This window comes from Cervus canadensis, chromosome 1 (genome assembly GCF_019320065.1).
Source record: "Cervus canadensis isolate Bull #8, Minnesota chromosome 1, ASM1932006v1, whole genome shotgun sequence".
Classification (NCBI taxonomy): domain Eukaryota; kingdom Metazoa; phylum Chordata; class Mammalia; order Artiodactyla; family Cervidae; genus Cervus; species Cervus canadensis.
In genome coordinates, this window is record NC_057386.1 from 125021314 (window position 1) to 125040755 (window position 19442).

A 19442-nucleotide genomic window follows, 5' to 3' on the forward strand; every position below is an offset into this window, starting at 1 on the left:
CATGCCCTTCCTGCTTTGGGGGGCCCTGAGGATCTCCCCTCAGGGTGTACACATGTAAACATGTGTTCTGTCTCTCGGGGGCTCAGAGCTGAACCTCCCCGGGCCGCATCTGCAGGCTCCCCCTTCTCTCTTGCAGCCGTGCTGAACACTCTCCGGCACCTGAGCACCACCACGTCCATCCTGACAGACCCGTCCCAGCTGCCCGAGCAGGCAGCAGAGGCCGTCACCAGAATCAGCCAGAGAGCTGGGGAGTCCTAGCAGCGCTTAGCGGGCACGCAGCCGCGTGGGATGCCGAGGAGACCCTTCTCCGCCTGTGGAGAGAAGGCCGCACCATCACCTCTCCCGCTTCAGGGCCTCCAAGCCTCCCTGCGACTATGGCCCCGGCCGCTCCGAATGCCGCGCTCAGGTCTGAAGCAGGTTTGGGTCCTGCCAACAGCAATAGCCCAGCTCTGGGAACCCCTTGCTGTGAACTCTGACTCAGCGACCTCAGTCACCAACCTCCCCTTGCCTCAGAGAAGCTCGGATGAAGGGAAACAAGGGGACACTGCCCCTCCCTGTCCTGTCCTGCTGGTGGGGTGTCGGGGGGATGGAGAGAGGGGCCGTGGCAGCAGTGCAGGGAGCCGACGGGGCAGGAGGAGGCCTCGCCCGCTCCCCAGGTTAGGACGCATGAGGGTCCTTCCCAGCTGCTGTCTGGGACGCGCCCTCCTGTTGCGTCTCTGGCACCCCTGGGCTGTTGGAAGGCCTCCTGCTTCCTCCCCCGGCTCTGACCTAATAGAGCGGATGTCGGCTCAGGCTTCGCAGGGCCAGGAAACCCTACAGCACATGTGTGCAAAACAGTGGGCCTGTGTAACAGCAGCCCCAGGGACACGGCGCTGCTTCAGTCCTGGAGGTCCCCTGGGCGGTGCTGTGGTCTGTTTCTCAAGTGGACTTGGTTCTGCTTGGCGTTGCGGCAGTCATGGTGGCGCCGACCCGGGAATCACATGGCGGGGGCTCAGCCAGGCCCTGCCCCCTCGTGCCCTGCCTGCTTCCAAGCCGGGAACAGCCATGCTTGATGGACACCGCTAGCCCTGTGGGTGCGGCGTGTGAAACAACAGGCTCTGCGGTGCTGCCATCGACTGGGTCCCCTCACCTGGATTGTGCAACCGGGAGCCCCAGCCCATCCATCCCAGTTCCTGGACCAAAGACGCCAGCACCCCGGCATCTGCCGTGTCTTGTGTTTGAAGGCAGAAATTGACCGGTCGACATGGAGCTCCAAGGTAGCTGCCTCGGAGCTGTCTCCAGGCAGCTTGGATCAGAAAGTCAGGAGCTGAATTCAGCTTTGGTCCATGTGGAGGGCTGGGGGGGCGGCAGGCTGTTTCTGAAGGTGGGAGCACCTGGAAGGGTTCGGAGGAGGGGCCCGGGCCAGTCCTCCTCTAGCTGGTCTGCGGGAGCAGTTCCAGGCAGAAGGATGCTGTCTAACACTCAGGAAGCCCACCCAGGGCTACCTCCTCATTGAAAGAATGTGCTTTTCACGTCCTGCTGTGAAGTTCAGAGGCCGGCAGGCTTCCCCTTCAACCTCTCTCCTCCCTGCCAGGAGATGGGAGACCTGCCTGAGCGAGGGGCAGGCCAGGAGTCCTGCTCGGCTCTGCGGAGCTGGGGCGGGGGCTGCTGTGGGCTGCCCGCTGAAGTTTGGATCCTTTTGGAGGCTCCCACTGGCTCTTGGAGGCCTGTGGAAGGTGCCCCGGGGGCAGCCCCACCTCAGCCTCCGCTGATGGAGGATGGAGGGGGTTCCTCCCCAGGGGGGCCAGCTGAGCCACTGCCTCTGCCCCAGGTCGCAACTGGTCACCCACTCCCTCATCTGTGGCGGCCCCCTCTGCCTCCCCAGAACACGTGTTTACAGGCCCTCGGATGGCTCTCCTGAGGGGCGGGCACAAGACAGTCTGGGCCAGCCCTGCGTGTCCACTGGGAGGCGGGATGAGAGCGCAGCCTCCCCCGGGTGGACACGGTCTCCCTCCAAGGGGGAAGAGCACTGCGAGGCTCGAAAGGAAAAAAAAGGAAAATCAGAGACACGTTCCCAGCCACGAGGGCTTGCAGAGGGTCCTGCGCTCAGCCTCGCCTCTGTTCCTGTGCCTTCGTCAACCGCCTGGGCGGCCGTGGAGCTCAGCCCAGCCACGACCTCTCTGAGATCAATAGCTTTCTCCCCACCCCATGTTGGGAGTCTTTTTTTTATTTTATTTTTTTTAGCTCCATGGGATATAAAATTGGCCTCTTGCTTCTTTGGCCTACCTCTCCCGCCCTTTGGCTGACTTAATGTTCACGATTCTGTTTTTTTAAATATTTAAAGCTGTTAGGTTGTATGAGGCATTGAAGGGCGCGCGCGTGTGTGTGTGTGTCTGTGTGTCTGTGTGTGGGCGCACGCACGTGCAGGTGTGTGTATGCGGGTGTGTCCCAGCAGAGGGTTAACTCGATGCATGTTTTGTTTTGAGATATTTACTTAAATCCATTTTTCTTGGTGCTCACCAGTATCACGGCTATAGGGCCACAAAGCTATATCTCTTAGCACAGACACAGTTGTTTCTTGCCCTGGAAGTTTTCTTGTTTCGGAGTCTGACCCACTGAGTCTGGCCGGACGGGGCGGGGTGGGGTGGGGCCCTAGCTTTGACCCTTGTCCTGGGGTCCCCAGCTGGGGTGCGGGGACCCCCAGGGCCACTCTGCCAGCTGCCTCCAGTGAATGCTCTGATTTGTTTACACTCCCTTTCACCCCACCTCCTATCTCTTCTCCCGTAAAAGAGACTTAAAAACGCTGATTTTGGAGGATACGAAAATAAGTCTGAAAGAAAAAAAAAGCCTGCCTGGCACACAGTCTCTGAAAGTGTTTCTGTGAAATCTTTCTGTGCCATCAGCTCCCTTCCTACCACTGGTTGCCCTTTGACGACGAGTGGGAAATGCAGGGAATGAGTGGGGCTTTCTGAAGTCGGCCAGCCTGTCCCTGCCTCCGTCTCAGGCAGGTTACACACCAACTGGTCACCTCCGACACACGCCCAGGAGGTCCCCGAGCCGGCAGGCGGGCGCTTTCCGGGGTCTTTGGGGCACAAGGGGAATATTCCTGTCCTCAGGAGTCGGTGCTGATGTGAGCACCATGTCTTATGGGGGAGGGAGTGGTGGGGTGCCATGGGTGACCACACACCCAGCTCCCTCCGCTCTCTGTCCTGGTGACCTGACCCCGCCTCCCCAACCAGACAGAGGTCCTCTCTCTAGGTTCTTTTGCTCTGGCTAGTAGAAAGAGAAAGTTCGATTCTGGGAGGACGTGGCATTGCAGGGTGGGGCCACCCCCTTGTCCCTCCCCAGGTGAAGGGGTGCAGTAATCTTACAGGCCCCCTCACCAGGAGGGTGCAGTCCCAGACAGCACCCCTGTGTCCTCTTAGCCTGGGCCTCCCCTCTCTGCATGCCTGGAGGAATCCTGAGTGGCAGGCCTGCTGTTATTGTCAAGGTGGTCACCGGTTTTCACGGCACAGCTAAACGAGGTCTTGTCAGGGTGGAGCCGGGGTGGGGGGGTTCCGGGGGGCCCATCTGCACGGGGCCTCCTGCACACTTGTGCAGTGTGGACCTGACCCAGCGCTGGATGACCTGCCCCACTTGGGTTCTTTTACCTCGTCCAGTGGGCAGGCTTAGAACACTGCTCGCTGGAGCAGCTTTGCAAAGTGCCTCCCAGCTTGCTGAGGAAGGGAGCCAAGGAGCCCCGATGTGGGCACACGGGCAGCAGTGGGCCGTGGTTTTTGGCTCTATGCTCCAACGCCTCGTATCTCAAAAGAGGATTTTCACCTCATCTGAACATGAGCTGACAGGAGAGGAGAGCAAGGGTGGAGGGCGGAGGAGCTTGAACCTTCAACACATTGTACGTGTCAGTGGTTGCCATGGCCTTAACCCACCTAGCAGACAGGTTTGGCAGTCGGAGGGGCTCCAGGAACAGAGAGAAGCCTTACGACCCCCCATGTGCCTCCACACAGATCACCTGCCCAATTTTCTTCTCCTAAGGGACTTGGCCTTCCCCGCTCACCATGCAGGGGGGCTGTTTTCTGTTGAGGCTTATGAAAAATCAGCCTTTGAGAAAGAAAAGGGAACTTTTCCTGTTGATTGTTGGCTTTGTGTGTGTGTGTGTGTGTGTACGTGTGTGTGCTTGCACAAGCCTGTGTGCGTGTGTGTTTACTCAATGGAATTCTATTTTTGTGAAATTTCTTTATGGTTATGTAGCAAAATTCACCTCCATCCCCTTTTGGTTTCAGAATCAACCCTGGGCATCGCTCTTTTGAAGAATTCTCTCCTGGGTTTCTAAAATAGAGATGGGCCTCTCTCAAGGGCCGAGGTAGGGGAAAGGGTTGGGAGAAACTTAAGTCTGATGGCGTTTCCATTGAGTCGACATCCTGAAGCTACAAGTAGGAAGGGCTCCACCAGGGAGCCGCGATGCCCAGGCTGTGTTTCTCGCGAGGGAGGCAGACCGCGGCGCCCGGGGTCGCTTTATCTGAATCTGTTCACACCACTTGTTTCGCTTGTTGTGTAACGCCACGGCTGAAACAGCTCCTTCTTTTCCTTTCTCGGGTTTCAGTTCACGGTGTAAGTGATTCATTTTTTTTTTTTTCCCTGTTGTGCTCTCTGGTGACTGTGTCAGGGCTCCCCACCCAGGAGACAAGTCACCCCTCGTGGGCAGAAAAAGCAAAACCCAAGAAGAGTGTTGTTCACCGCGGGCTCCCTCAGGCCTGCACCACCCTGAGCTCGGCCCTTCACGCCCCACTGTCGAGACACACGGTTCCGCCAGCTGTATCCAGCACTACAATGCATCCAAGACTATATTTGCATCCGAGACAATAAAAAGCCGTATTTTTGGAAAAGCCTGTGGCATGTGGTCTTTGCTAACCCGTTGGAGCAGTGGAAGAGGTGATAAAATGAGATGGGGCAGAGGGTACCTGCGCCTGCCTCACTCGTGCTAGCTTTCCCAGGTGGACAGAGTCCAGAGGTACTTGAACAAAGTGCCCGTTTCCTCACTTGGCACTTGGGCAAACAGCAGCCACCTGGAGTCTCTACAGGGTGGTCGTCAGGGTCACGTGAAATCGCAAATGTCCAGCTCCCAGAAAGCGCAGGTTGCCACCAGCATGGCCAGCCCTAGGCCAGTACCCAGCGGGGTCTACGTCATGGTGATGCCCCAGGGGGCAAGGGCCTCTCTGCTGACTGTTGACCCAATACCGTACACGGAAGATGCTGGAAAGTTGACCTGCAGAGATGTCCTTTTGTTGTGCTGAGAACTTTGATGATTTCTGCTTAATCTAAAAAGCCCTTCTTTCTCCTCCCATCTTCCTCTGCCCACACCCACCCCCCCAGTTCCTTGTGCCTGGGCAGCGTGACTCTTAAAATGAGCCGTGCTGGCCCCTTGGGCTGCCGGCCCCTCTCCAGAGCGGCTGTCTTGTTTCACTGAACAACTGTTCAGATCTGTATCTCTTGACTAAAATGCAGTGGGTTGATACGCAGGCTCTTGTCTGATCAAACCCCCACGCCTTCCCCGAGGAAAAACATCTTCATGACACAAAGCAAGATCTGGGGCCTTAAGAATCGGGGGCCCCTGACAAAGTGGTTCATGGACTCCTTGGGGCAAGAAGGAACTTGGTTTCCGTTGAGATAATCAGTGGGTTCTTCTATCTTTTTGAGTCTGGCCACATGTTAGGTCTGGAATCTCAAAAGATACTTGGGGCATAATTAGAAGAAGGGAGGCTTTGGATGTGGGGAAAGGAGGAACAGAGTGTCTCAAGGAAAGAGGCCAGGGTGCTGGAGCCTGCTTGCCTCAGTGTCAGGCACTGGGCCACCTCTAGGCAGTTCTCGAGTCAGTGGCGTGGTGTTCCTCATTTCACAGAGGAAGACATCAGTCGTTTCTGAGACCCACGTGGCAGCCACGTGGGTCAGAGCCAGGAGGCTGGAGTTTTCATGTTTCATCCTCTAACAATGTCTATTTTATCCTCCATCCACTGAATCCAGAGGCTTATCTGTGCCATCCCCTCTCCCGCACCGAGTCCTGTCTCACGTGTCCTCTGGAAGTCTTCCAAAGACACCATCTTCTCTCCAGCCCCACTGTCATCACCAACCACCCAAGTCCAAGTTGCCATCGTTCCTCAAGTTCACACGATGATGTCCTCTATCCCTTCTCCATCTTGTAGCCTCAACCTTACAGTCCATGGGAGCTTGAGGTGGTCCAAGTCCAGTCACGGCACTGACTGCTTCAAGGGCTTCCAGGGAAAGGTCAGTCCTCCACCCCTCTCTGTTGAGCCCGTCCTTCCTCTCCTTGCCTTTCCAATCTCGTTTTTGCTCTTTTCCGTGCCTTGGGCAGGCCTGCTTGGTTTGGTTTGGTTTTTCTCTTCAGGTTTTCCCAAAGCCGCCTCCCTCTGCCCAAGACTTTCCCCATCTCCACCCCTCTTCTTGAATAGTTCCTGTTCTTTCTTCCAGTTTACTTATTTATTTTATTTTGGTTGTGCTGAGTCTTCATTGTGGCATACAACCTTCTTTAGTTGTAGCATGCAGGCTTGGTTGAGGCATGTGGGATCTTAGTTCCCCTTCCAGGGCTCGAACCCAGGCTTCCTGCATTGGGAGCTCAGAGCCTTAACCCCTGGACCACCAGGGAAGTCCCTCTTTCTTCCCAATATAATCCTTAACTGTCAGTTCTTCAGAAACCAGCCCTAATGTTCCTACCCCCCCCCCAACACACAGGTGCATATGCGTTTTCACACACGTGAACACGTGCGCTTTCACACATGTGTACACACACGCACACACCAAGTCAGACCTCAGACAACTGTATTTCCTCAGGATGCTGGTCATTATCATGCATGTTCCCCATCAGGACAAGGGGCCCAGAGCCACCACTGTGCCCAGTTCAGGACCAGCACAGCAGGTGCCCAGGGAACCTACCCAGTGACCCTCAGCCCCTGCCCTTCCACCAACCCAGCTACCCCTTCCCTGACTCTCTGTCAGACAGGCAGAGGGTGTGGGGACCCCGATGAGCTGGGGGTGGGGGTGGCTGCAACCAGCAGATGCGGGCATGTAGGTGTCCTGCAGGGTTTAGAGGTTGACTACTACAAGTCTATACTTAATATAAAGCATCAACATTAGTCATTTGGATTGTAAATGTGATAAGAATAGTTTCCAAATGGCATTTGAGAGCACTTCGTCTTGGATTTGGACTCGATTCTATAGAACACAGTTTACCTTCTCAGTCGCTCTTTTCTGTATGTCAGATTCTGAATTTAGCCTTGTGTAGGCTGGTGTGGTTACACTCAATGTGTGCTTTAACCTTTTTATTTCAGAAAATCTCCAGCAAACACAGAAGTAGAGAGAACAGTACAATGAACCCCCATGTACCCAACCGTCCACTTTAAAAGATGACCGACTCAGGGACAGTTTTCTTTGGTATCTACCTCACCCCGCCCCCGTTATTTTGAAGCACATCCCAGACGCCATATGGATTTCATCTGTTAATAGTAAATGTGCTTTTGAGTACCATTTCCTAGAACTGCATCTACACCTGCAGTGTCCCTCGTTTGAAAACTCCCAAAGGCTTTGTGTAAGACTGCAGTCAGAGTTAATGAGAACCCTGGGGAATGGGGAGATGTGATTGATCTGATTTTCTGTTTCACTGAATCATTAGCTAGAAAACCCTTGTTTAGGGAGTCGGGGGAGGGTGGCGGGGGGAGCTTTCTAAGATATGAGTCTACTTTCCTGCCTTAATGGGTTTGTACAGCAAACAATCTAATCTCTTGATCTAGCCCGTCTGATTGTCTCTCCCGCTGGTGTGACTAAGCAGGACAGGTTGGTACTGTTACAGGTTGGTGGAGAGGATGGGGCCATTCCCACCTGCCCCCTCACCTGTCACCTGTCTCACAGCCCGGATGCCAACCCGTTGGTGTCTCCTGAGTCCCCAGCCTAATTGAGCATCCCCCCACACACCCTGGGATAGACAAAACATCGATTTTGCACCTCCTCCCACTGCCAAAACTGCCAGAGGCTCACCCAACTTGCTCTCTTTCCTCCAGACTTTGATCAAGACACGTGTGCTGAAGGCTGAATTTGGACTCAGCTCAGAGGTCACACAGTGAGTTTATTGGAGACAGAACAAAACCCATCTTGATATGTAGGGATGGGGAGAAGCACGGGGTGCCCTAGAGGAGTGGCAGGGACCACCCCCGGGGTTGAAGGAGGGGGTCGGGGAGGGCCCCCCCGAACCAGGACCCAGCAGGACAAGAGTCAGCCAAGCAGAGGGGGCAAGACCTGCAGGGAAGAGCATGTTTCACAGGAAGAGACACTGGTCAGATGTAACACCTCCCTTCGAGTCAACCCTGCCCTCCCTCTCTGGGGCTTTTGCTCGGCTCTTGCCTCTTCTGTCCTGAGCAGTTTTCTCTTTGTCCAGCTGACTCCTTCCTCTCTCCCCACAAGCATCTCAAGTCTCTCCCCTCGTAACCAGCCTGCCTTTTATCTCTCATCCTCCGCAGCCTAGGACACTGGCACTTCAGGATACTCAGCATCTCCTCACATGACGCCACCACCTGCCCAGTCGCTCACACTGGAAATTCACACGGCCCCTTCATTCTGCCCTATTCCCTCACTTCCCACCTCCGATCTACCGGGGAGTCCTGTCAGTGGGTTCCCCCAAATGATCAAGAATCCAACGACTTCTCCCCACCCTCAGCCCCCACCCTGACAGTGTGAAATTCCCAGGTTCCTCCTCTCGCTGCTCCTGCCTCAGTTCCCCACGCAGCTAGCAGGATCCTTTTAAAGACACCTACCAACACTGGGCTTCCCATGCTTAACCATCCAGTGGCTTCCTGTAGTATTTAGAGAAAAATCCAGACTCTTCACCCTCTGGCTCTCCACTGCCTTGGGTAAGTGACAGCCCCTCTGGGCCCCCAAATCTTTCAGCTATAAAATGTGGACACTAATTACACCAGCCCCACCAGATCACTATAAGGGTTCAATGTGCCAGGTTATAGGCAGCACCTCCAATGTCAGCTCTTTGTACTCTTCTTTCCTTCCTTCTTTCCTGACTTCTCCCCCAGCCCCTCTTCCCACGTTCCCTGTTTTTGTTAACGCATCACTGAGACCATCCTCCTTTTTAATACACTGGAGTCCTTCTGGTCCTTCTTTCCCTACATCATCCTGCCTTCCTCCTTTTTATCTGTCACATCCTTGTGCTGTGAATTCTTTCTCCACAAAGTTGCTGACTGTGGTCCCAGGCCACACTGCAGGCAGAGCTGGTATGGGTCAGAGTTGAGCTACTTCCCAACCAACCTCCCCAACCCTGAAAATAGCAGGAAGATTTCCACCACCATCCCTTTTTCAAAAATCTTGAGGCCCCCTCCCGGCCCTCGAGAACTTATTCTCCAAGAACAAAGGCCCGCCCTTAGCCTGGCCTCCTGCTCAGCCTTGACACTGTCTCCCACAGCAGGTTCCAGGCACAGTGCTCCCGCCGTGGTTATGCAGCTCCTCCACTCTGTGCCATCCTCCCCCCAACCCCACCCCGGAAGGCCCGGTGCACCCCTCTGTCTGTAGCCTGCCCTGGCCTGGGCCACCCCACTTTGGACCCTGAACTACCACCGGTGCTCCGTTTCTGTCGCTGGCGTCACATGCCCCCTTCCACCTGGTGCAGTGAATGTCAAGACTGCATTCACAACGTCAGCTCTTCCTAAGGACAGGAGCCGCATCTCGTTTTATCACTCATCTCCCCAAGCAGAAGATTTAGTGTCCTGAGCTTATGATCTAAGTTACATCTACCGTGACCTGCCAGGGACGATGCAACAACCCCACGAAACAGGTCCTCTTATTATCCCCGCTGTAGAGATAAGGAAGTTGAGGCTTAGAGAGTCTCAGAACTTGCCCATGGGCATCACTGGTTGATGCCTGCGAAGCGGGGCTGCAGCCCCAGGTGAGTCTGACTCTGGAGCTTCCTGCAAATGATAACAGCCGATGGGTGCCAGGCCCCGTGCTAGACATCATTATGTTACCCATTGTTATCCTCAAAAGACCCCATAGGGTGGGGATTATGATCCTCATCCTACACTGGAGATAGCAAAGGCATACCTGCCATGATGAGAGCATCCAGGAACTGGCAGTGGAAGGGAAGTTCCTCCACCTGATAAAGACATCTGCGAAAGCCCCCAGTGAACATATGGGATGATGAAAGCCTGAATGCTTTCCACCTGTGAAGAAGAAGACAGACATGTCCGCTGTCTCCAGGACTGGACAACGCTATCCTGGAGGGTGCAGTCAGGGCAGATCAGCAAGACGTAGAAACCCAAGACATTCCTATGAGGAAGGAAGGAGAAAAACACTCCCTCTGTGCAGATGACAAGATGCTTTATGTAGAAAACCCTAAGGGATACACACACATACTGCTAAGAGCTAGTCAATGAGTTCAGCAAGGTCCCAGGACACAAAATCAATACACAAAAATCAGCTGTATTTCTGGACACTAACAATGAACACTCTAAAAATGAAATGAAGGAAACAAGTCCCTGTAGGATAGTGTCAATGAGAATAAAATACGTAGGAATAAAGTTCATCAGAAAAGAGCAAGACTCTGACACGGAAAACTGTAAAACATTGTTGAGGAATATTATTCAGCCATAAAAAGTAGTGAAGTACTGACAGAGGCTGCAATGTAGGTGAACGTCAAAAATATGATGCTATGTGAAGGGAACCAGACACAAAAGACCACATATTGTATGAGCCCATATAAATGGATTATCCAGAACAGGCAAATCCTTAGAGACAGAAAGTAGATTGGTGTTGGCAGGGGGAGAAGAACAGGAGTGTACTTAATGGATATGGGGTATTCTTTTGGTGTAATGACACTGTTTGGGGACTTAATATAGATGGTGGTTACATGACATTATGACTGTACTAAATGCCACTGAATTTACATGTTAAGATGGTTCATCTCATGTAAATTTCACCTGAATTTTTTTTAATGTTGAAAAAAATGTAGAGAAGACCTAAGTAAATGGAAAGACATCCTGTGTTTATGGATTAGAAGACAATATTGCCAAGATGGTAACACTCCCTAAAGTGACCTACGGATTCAGTGCAGTCCCTTTCAGAATCACAACTATGTTTTTGCAGAAATAACAAGTTGATTCTGAAATTCATATGGAAATGCAAGGGGCCCAGAACAGCCAAAACGATCTTGAAAAAGAAATACAAAGTGAGAGGGCTCACACTTCTCAATTCAAAAACTTACTGCAAGGCTACAGTCGTCAAGAAGCGTGGTACCAGCATTAAAACAGACATGGAGGGACTTCATGGTGGTCTGGTGGTTAAGACTTTGTCTTCCAATGCAGGGGGTGGGTGTGGGTTCAATCCCTGGTCAGGGAGCTAAAATCCCACATGCTTCAAGGCCAATAAACCAAAACATAAAACAGAAACAGTATTGTTACAAATTCAATAAAGACTTTTTAAAAATGGTCCATGTCAAAAAAAAATCTTTAAAAAGATAAATTTATAAAAACAGACATGTAGATCAATGGAATTTTATTCTACTGAGAGTCCAGAAATAAATGTATAAATCCACTGTCAAATGGTTTTTGATAGGGATGCCAAGACTTTTGTGGGGAAAGAATAATCTTTTCAGCAGATGGTGTTAGGACTTAGTGACGGAAAAAGATAGATGTAAATCTTCATCACTATGGATAGGGCAACAGTTTCTTAAACTGATATCAAAAGTACAAGCAACCAAAGGAAAAATAGAGTACACTTTATTAAAAATAAAAATTGTGTGAATCAAGGATGCTATCAAGAAAGTGATAAGACAACCCACAGAATGGGGACAACAATATTCGCAAGTCATATATAAGGCAATGGACTGGTATTCAGAACATATAAAAAAAACTCTTACAACTCGATAATAAAAAGACAATAAACAATTTGAATGGACCTTTATAGACAATTTTAAAATAGACAAAGGACTTGAATGGTATATGAATGGCCAAGAATTCCAAGAAAAGATGCTCAACATCACTAGTTAGTCATTAGGGAGATCCATGGGCTTCCCAGATGGTTCAGTGGTTAAGAATCTGCCTGCCAATGTGGGAGACTCAGGAGACTCAGGTTCAATCCCTGGGTCAGGAAAATCATCTGGAGTAGAAAATGGCAACCCACTCCAGTATTCTTGCCTGGAGAATTCTGTGGACAGAGGAGCCTGGCAGGCTACAGTCCATGGGGTTGCAAAGAGTTGGACACCATTGAGCGACTGAGCACAGGGAGATGCATGTTAAAAATCACTGTGAGTGGTCCTTTCACATCTACCAAGATGGTGATAATAAAAACAAAATAAACGGAAAATAAGAAGTGTTCTTGAGATGTGGTGACACTAGAATCCTTGCACAAGGCTGGTAGGAATGTAAAAAGGTGTGGCCTTTGTGGATGAGCTTGGCAGTTCCTCCACAAGTTAGAGTTCCTATGGGGTTCAGCAGTTCTATTCCTTGGCATGTGCCCCAAAGAAATGGAAACTGACTCAAGCAGACAGTTGTGTGCAAATATCCATAGCAGCATTACTCATAATGGCCAAATGTGAAAATAGCCCAAATGCCCTTGAACTGATGAATATATAAACCAAATGTGGCATATCCATACAATGGAATATTATTCAGCCATAAAAAGGGATAAAGTACTGACACATAAAGTAGTTACAACTTGGATGGATCTTGAAAAGATTATGCTGTGTAAAACAAGCCAGACTAAAAAGGCCACGTATTGTATGATTCCATTTATGTAAAGTGTCCAGAATAAGCAAATCCATAAACAAAAAGCAAGTTAGTGGTTGCCAGGAGCTGAAGAAAAGGGAGAATGAGAAGTGACTGCAATGGGATACAAAGTTTCTTGGGGAGTGATAAAAATGTTCTGGAAGGAGGTGGTGGTGATGGTTACACAACTCTGTGAATATACATATATGCACATACACCCCCACCACACACACAACTAAATTGCATACTTTAGAGAACTGAAGTAGCTTATTGAAGGTTATATCTGGTCCTAAGTAGAGAAGAGACCAGAAACTAAAACCCAAGAATATCTGCTTTTATACCAAAGCTGTTGGAGGAAGAATTGTTCCAGGGCCCTCAAATAAGTAAATTAATAAAGTTGGGCTCTCACAGAGCCTCAGAATTGTCATTTAGAATATTTCGTCTCGTGATAAAGTACTACAGTTTTGGATAGCCCATAGAAAGGCTGAGAGAAGCAATATTGGATACACTGAGAAGTCAGTTATACTCTGCAAGGAATAATGCTCTGCTTTGCTTGTGCCATTCAGCTGGGAGTCTGAAGAGCTGTGAACAGGGGACTCTAGCCTAATTTCAAGGTTCAGAGAGAAGAAACTACAAATTTCACAACCCACTACTATGGTAAACAGCCTTGGGACAGCCAAAGAATTTGACCTTTTTACCAATATGTGTAAAACCCTTCAAACCTATTCTTCATCATTTTTTCTCTGGCAGCTATTTCTTTCAAAATCTGAAGTGTATTTAATTTACTGATTTCTAAAATAATACACACACATCCCTCTGAAAAGAGACTCAGAGGATTTCCTGACAGGTGAGAAGCTACTCCCTACCCTCCTTCCTTCTCTGGTCCCTTCTGCAGGGGCCAGACCCGCCTCTTCCTCCTGTTTCCTCCTCTCCTTCCTCTTCCCTTCCCCTCACAGGTTTGTCTGCAAAGCAACCTTTTTCTCACAGCGAATCCCATCTAGGTATACACACCTCAGGTGGCCTGGACTAACACAGGTTGCTTCCGTTCTTGTTTCTCTATTCGTTTTCTTTTTCAGTTAATTTTATTAAAAAAATTTTTTGAGGGTCTTTTTTTTAAAATGTGGACCAATATTAAATTTGTTACAATGTTGCTTCTGTTTTATGTTTTGGGTTTTTTGGCCACAAGGCCTGTGGGATCTTAGCTCGCCAACCAGGGATAGAACCCATGGCCCCTGCGTTGGAAGGCAAAGTCTTTTTTTTTTTTTTTAATTCATTATTGGCTGCGCTGAGTCTTTGTTGCTGTGTGTGGGCTTTCTCTAGTTGTGGGGAGCAGGGGCTACTCTTTGTTGCAGAGCACGTGCTCTAGGCGCAAGGACTTAGTTGCTCCATGGTATATGGGATCTTCCCAGATCAGGGATCAAACCACGTCCCCTGCATTGGCAGGCAGATTCTTAATCACTGGACCACCAGGGAAGTCCCTCCCTGTTTATTTCGGATAATCTCATTGATGCTGTTATGAACATGTCAGTGTATATATCCTGTCCCAGCTATGATCATCTCCTTAGGAGGTTCCATGAGGATAGGATACCAAGGGAGGGTTCCCGGTGAGGGGGAGAATCCTTTTATAAGATGGATACCTGTTTCCAGAAGTGGCTGAGGAGGCCTTTCACAGCCTCACCACCAGGCCAAGCTGATTGGATGGGCAGGAAAGAGAGCCTTCTGTTTATTTGCCTTTCTTGGTTACTTAGTGGGGTTCCCCCAAGTTTCACATTTACTGGACATTTGTTTTCTTGTTTTCACATTTACGCATTTCTTTCTCCTGTTCTCTCTGCTTCTCTCCTCCTCTCTTCATTTTCTTATTATCTGATTGCCTTTTCTATTTCCTTTTGATTTTTCTCTCACATCTTGAATCTCCAGAATAAGAAATTGACATTGCTTAAAAGTTTTTCTTGCAGCTTTATATTCTTGACTCTTCTTTTATAAGCTGAGTAAGTTTTAAGCCTTTATGTTTAAGCTCAGTCCAAAAAATTCCCTCTGAAAACACTGAGTCCTATGACCATATTAGTGTTTTCTTCTTTGTGACCCTTGATGGCGTGTTTGTTTTCCTCTGTAAATCAGCGGCACTTGATTTTTAAATGTTTTTACTTTGGAGTGTAACAACAGAATCAGACAATATGTCTCCATTTTTGTCTGGCTTCTTTCATTCAGCGTCATGTTTTCAAGGTTAATCCATGTGGAAACCTGATTCGTAAGACAGACCCTGGAAATCATTTGGTGGAGGAGATATTAAATTTGTCACCTGAATGTTAAGATCGATCTTCTTTTGGCCTCTTTCTAGGTTTTGACAGGTTATCACCAAAAGAAATTCTAATTATTTGAGAGTTCTTGTTAATTGAGTTCCAGATAACTTAGGATTTATCATTCTTATCACCGTGGTAATTTCTGTCCTAGATCGGTGCTATCAGGAAAGACAAAGATGAATTGGATTTTTTTTTCCTCTTGCGTAGTGTTGTGGTAGGTGGTCTTGATTTAGTGACAAATTTCTACCCCTAATCTCCTCCCTCATCTCCCCTCCAAATTTTTCTTGTTTCTGCGAAATGGGGAAAGTAGGCTTCAAGGCAAACATCTCCGTACAGGTGAACCCACTACCTCAGACCTTGGCGGCTTGTTTAAAACATGCTGATCCCACAATGTTCAAAAGTGAAAAGGAATCAAACACCGGCACAGGCTACAATATGGATTAACATTGAAAACGTGACGCTGAATGAAAGAAGCCGGACGAAAATGGAGATGTGTTGTCTGATTCTGTGTGTAGGAAACGTACAGAACAGACAAACACACAGCAACAGAAAGTGATCAAGATTTCCTGGAGGCTGGAGGGAGGGGGAAATGGGGAATTTTTGGGGGGCATGAGAATTTTCTGGAATGAGATAGTGGTGATGATTGCAGAACTCTGACTATACTTAAAATACATTGAATTATACACTTGAAACGGGTGAACTTCAAGGCAGATAAGTTACATATCAGTGAAGCTGTTAGTAATACTGAGTCGAAGGCCCAGACCAGACCCGCTCAGTCAGAATCTTGGTGTAAAATCCAGAAATCTACGAACACCCCAGCAGGACCAACTATGTAATTTGCAGGCTCAGTGCAAAATGAAAGTGTGGGTCCCCTTGTTCAAAAAAGATCATTCAGAATTTTGAGACAGAGGCCACACAGTATTGAAAACAAGCGTGGGGCCCTTCTAAGTGGGCCCTGGGCTGCTGCCCAGGTTGCAGGCCTCCGAATCCAGCCCTACAGTCCAGACTCAAGTTAGGGATGGTCCACACAAAGGCAAGAGGGAATTCGGTGAGCAGATCCTCTGCCTCTTGGTCAGAGAAGCTGTAGGTGGAAGGGCTGGAAGTCCGAAAGGAGAAATCACAAAATTCAAGAGCATGTTTCCTCTCCTTCCAAGAGCCACGAGTTGGTTTTAGTTAGAAGACCACGGTGGAGTCCCCAGCCATGGCTGAGTCATCCCCAAAACTGCGGGCTTTCAGTGAAAAAAAGGGAGAAAGACTGGGTTTGTTGCCAGAACTCTTGGAGGTCCTAGGTTCTGCATCAACTGAACATTGACTGGTTCAAGCAGAACAGTAAGGAGACAGGCGAAGGACCTGTCTGGGGCGGGGTGGGGGCTTGGTAGGCACTAATGCCTCAGCCCCCATGGCCCCTAGTCTGGACCTTATGGCAACTGCCTCCTCTCCTTGAGACCATCAACCTTCCAGCAGTTTGGAATTCCACCGAGTTCCCTCCTGCCTTTGAGTAGAGCATCCCCCCTGCCTCCTGATCCACAATCTGATGGAATTGAAACTTCCCTGGTGGTCCAGTGGTTAGGACTTCACCTTCCAATGCCGGAGATGCAAGTTCAACCCTGGCCGGGACACTAAGATCCCATATGCCTCACGGCCGAAAAACCAGAGCAGAAAACAACAGAAGGGATATTGTAACAGGTTCTATGAAGACTGTAAAAATGGCCCACTTCTGGGGGGTGGGGGGTGGGAGGGGACACAGGCACACTTATGGCTGATTCGCGCTGTTGTATGGCAGAAACAAACACGACATTGCAAAGCAATTATCCTCCAATTAAAAATAAAAGAACAAAAAAGGTCCACATTAAAAAAAATCTAAGAACAACAAAAACAAAGTCTGAACTGCCTTGATCACCTGCGGAGACAGAGTAGAAATATATATTCAGTCTCTGCCCCCAATTCCTTTTGTAATTTCCTGAGTTTATGGGCACGCTGGGAGTATCTGACACAGAACTCTTAAATCCCTGGGGATTTCCTCTGTGGTAGGAGGTCTTGGTTCTAATGAAGGGACTCTGGGTGGTTCCTGGACGTCTTCAGTATGCTTGTCAGAAAGACCAAGCCATGATTACAAGTCAGTTCTTTGTATCAGGTGGCCAAAGTATTAGAGTTTCAGCTTCAGCATCAGTCCTTCCAATGGATATTCAGGCCTGATTTCCTTTAGGATGGACTTGTTGAATCTCCTTGCAGTCCAAGTGACTCTCAAGAGTCTTCTCCAACACCACAGTTCAAAAACATCAATTTTTCAGGGCTCAGCTTTCTTTATAGTCCAACTCTCACATCCATACATGACTACTGGAAAATCCATAGCTTTAACTAGACAGACCTTTGTTGGCAAAGTAATGTCTCTGCTTTTTAACATGCTGTCTAGGTGGGTCATAGCTTTTCTTCCAAGGAGCAAGCGTCTTTTAATTTCACGGCTGCAATCACCATTCGCAGTGATTTTGGAGCCCAGAAAAATAGTCTGCCACTGTTTCCATTGTTTTCCCATCTATTTGCCATGAAGTGATGGGACCAGATGCCATGATCTTAGTTTTCTGAATGTTGAGTTTTAAGCCAGCTTTGTCACTCTCCTCTTTCACTTTCATCAAGAGGCTCTTTAGTTCTTTGCTTCCTGCCATAAGGGTGGTGTCATCTGCATATCTGAGGTAATTGATATTTCTTCTGGCAATCTTGATCCCAGCTTGTGCTTCATCCAGCCCAGCATTTCGCAGGATGAAACCTCTGTGTAAATCTGAATTGCAGGGGTTGGTGAACACATCCATGTGCCAGAGGAGGACAAACTCCAGCTCCACAGGGACAGAAGCTCCTGTGTTCAGGACCCTTGTAGATTTCACCCTTTGTACCTCTCCCTCTGGCTGTTCATTTGTATCCTTTATAGCATCCTTTATATAAACCAATAATCATAAGCAAAGTGTTCCCTGAGTTCTGGGAGCCATTCTAGCAAATCATTGAGCCTCAGCAGCGGGTTGTGGAAACCCCTGATTTGTAGCTGAGACAGACAGAAATGTGTGTAACTTGGGACCCACTCTGTGATTGGCATCTGAAGTAGAGGGAAGCCGTCTTGTGGGACTGAGCTTTTGACCGTAGGGTCTGTGCTAACCCCACAAAGTTAGTGTCAGAATTGAAATGACTTGTAGGACACCCAGATGGTGCCCATGGAGTACTGAAGACTTGCCTGGAGGGGAAAATGCACACTTTGCAGGGATAATTGTTTTAGGAGGGGGAAGCAGTTTTCCTTGATGCACCCACACTTCAGCTGCCAATCTCTTCCCCTTCCAGCTTCAGTAGCAGGAGGCAGGCTCCGATTTCCACCAAACATAAGTCTCAGGCTATTTAAACTTAATTCTTATAGAGAGTGAGCACATGACAAGATTTTCCCTACCTCATCCATGAACGAGTCAACGAGTCCAGCATGACAGCCTCCACGGCCAGTACAAGAAAGGACCAACCCTCTACCCGCCATCTGTGAAGAAGATGAAAATTGGAAGACAACGCACAGGGAGCTGTTCACCTCGTTAATGCTCTGTAGTCAATAAAGCATCACCCAGCGATGTCTTCTCTACTGGACGGAAATCATCTTAGCAACTTTCTCCACATTCATAGACTCAGGGACCTAATCCATAATAAATTGTGCCAGAGTCCCATTTCCTGAGAGCAGTGCTCTACAGAACTTTTTGTGGTGGTGGAGATGTTCTGAGCTGTCCCGTGTAGGAGGAGCCTCAGCCACACGTAGCTATTGAGCACTTAAAATGCAGCCAGCATGACTGAGGAACTGGATTTTATTTTTAATGTTTTATTTTGAAATACATTCAGACGTACAGCAAAGTTATAGATAGTACAGAGTTCTCATACACCCTTCTCCAGTTTCTGCTAAATGCGAACGTATTATGTAACCATGGCGCACATCTATCAAAAGTAAGAAATTGGGATTTCCCCACGGTCCAATGGTTAAAATTCCACACTTCCACCGCAAGGGGTGCAGGTTCGATCCCTGATTAGGGAACTAACAGCCCGCATGCTCTGCAGCACGACTGAGAAAACAAAACAAAACTAAGAAATTAACACTGGAACAGGCTTGGTTTGGGTATCCACTAGTTTTTTTTTTTTTTTCACTAATGCCTTCTTCAAATCCCTTCCAAGACTGTGTCCAAAGATCATCCCCTCTTGGTCTCTGCTCTGTGACAATTTCTTAGTCTTCCTTGATTTTCCTGACTCTCACGCTTTTGAAGAGGTCAGGGAATCTGCAGAACATCCCACAGTTTGCAGATGTGGGTGTGTCTGATATTTTTTCAGGAGGAGACTGGGCTTGTGGACTTGGGAGAAGAGGCCCGCAAAAGTGAGGGGGTGC

The 19442-nt window shown here is 49.1% G+C and overlaps 1 protein-coding gene across 2 annotated transcripts in view; it reads left to right on the forward strand.

The window, feature by feature from the left end:
* LOC122423984 (MLX interacting protein) overlaps window positions 1–4865 on the forward strand; it is a 59176-nt gene extending 54311 nt beyond the window's left edge. For both annotated transcript variants that reach the window (XM_043441570.1, XM_043441576.1), the window contains exon 17: window positions 137–4865. In XM_043441570.1, the coding sequence (XP_043297505.1) occupies window positions 137–258 (122 nt within the window). In that variant the 3' untranslated portion in view covers window positions 259–4865. The remainder of the gene's footprint in view (window positions 1–136) is intronic.
* Window positions 4866–19442: the final 14577 nt, after the last annotated feature.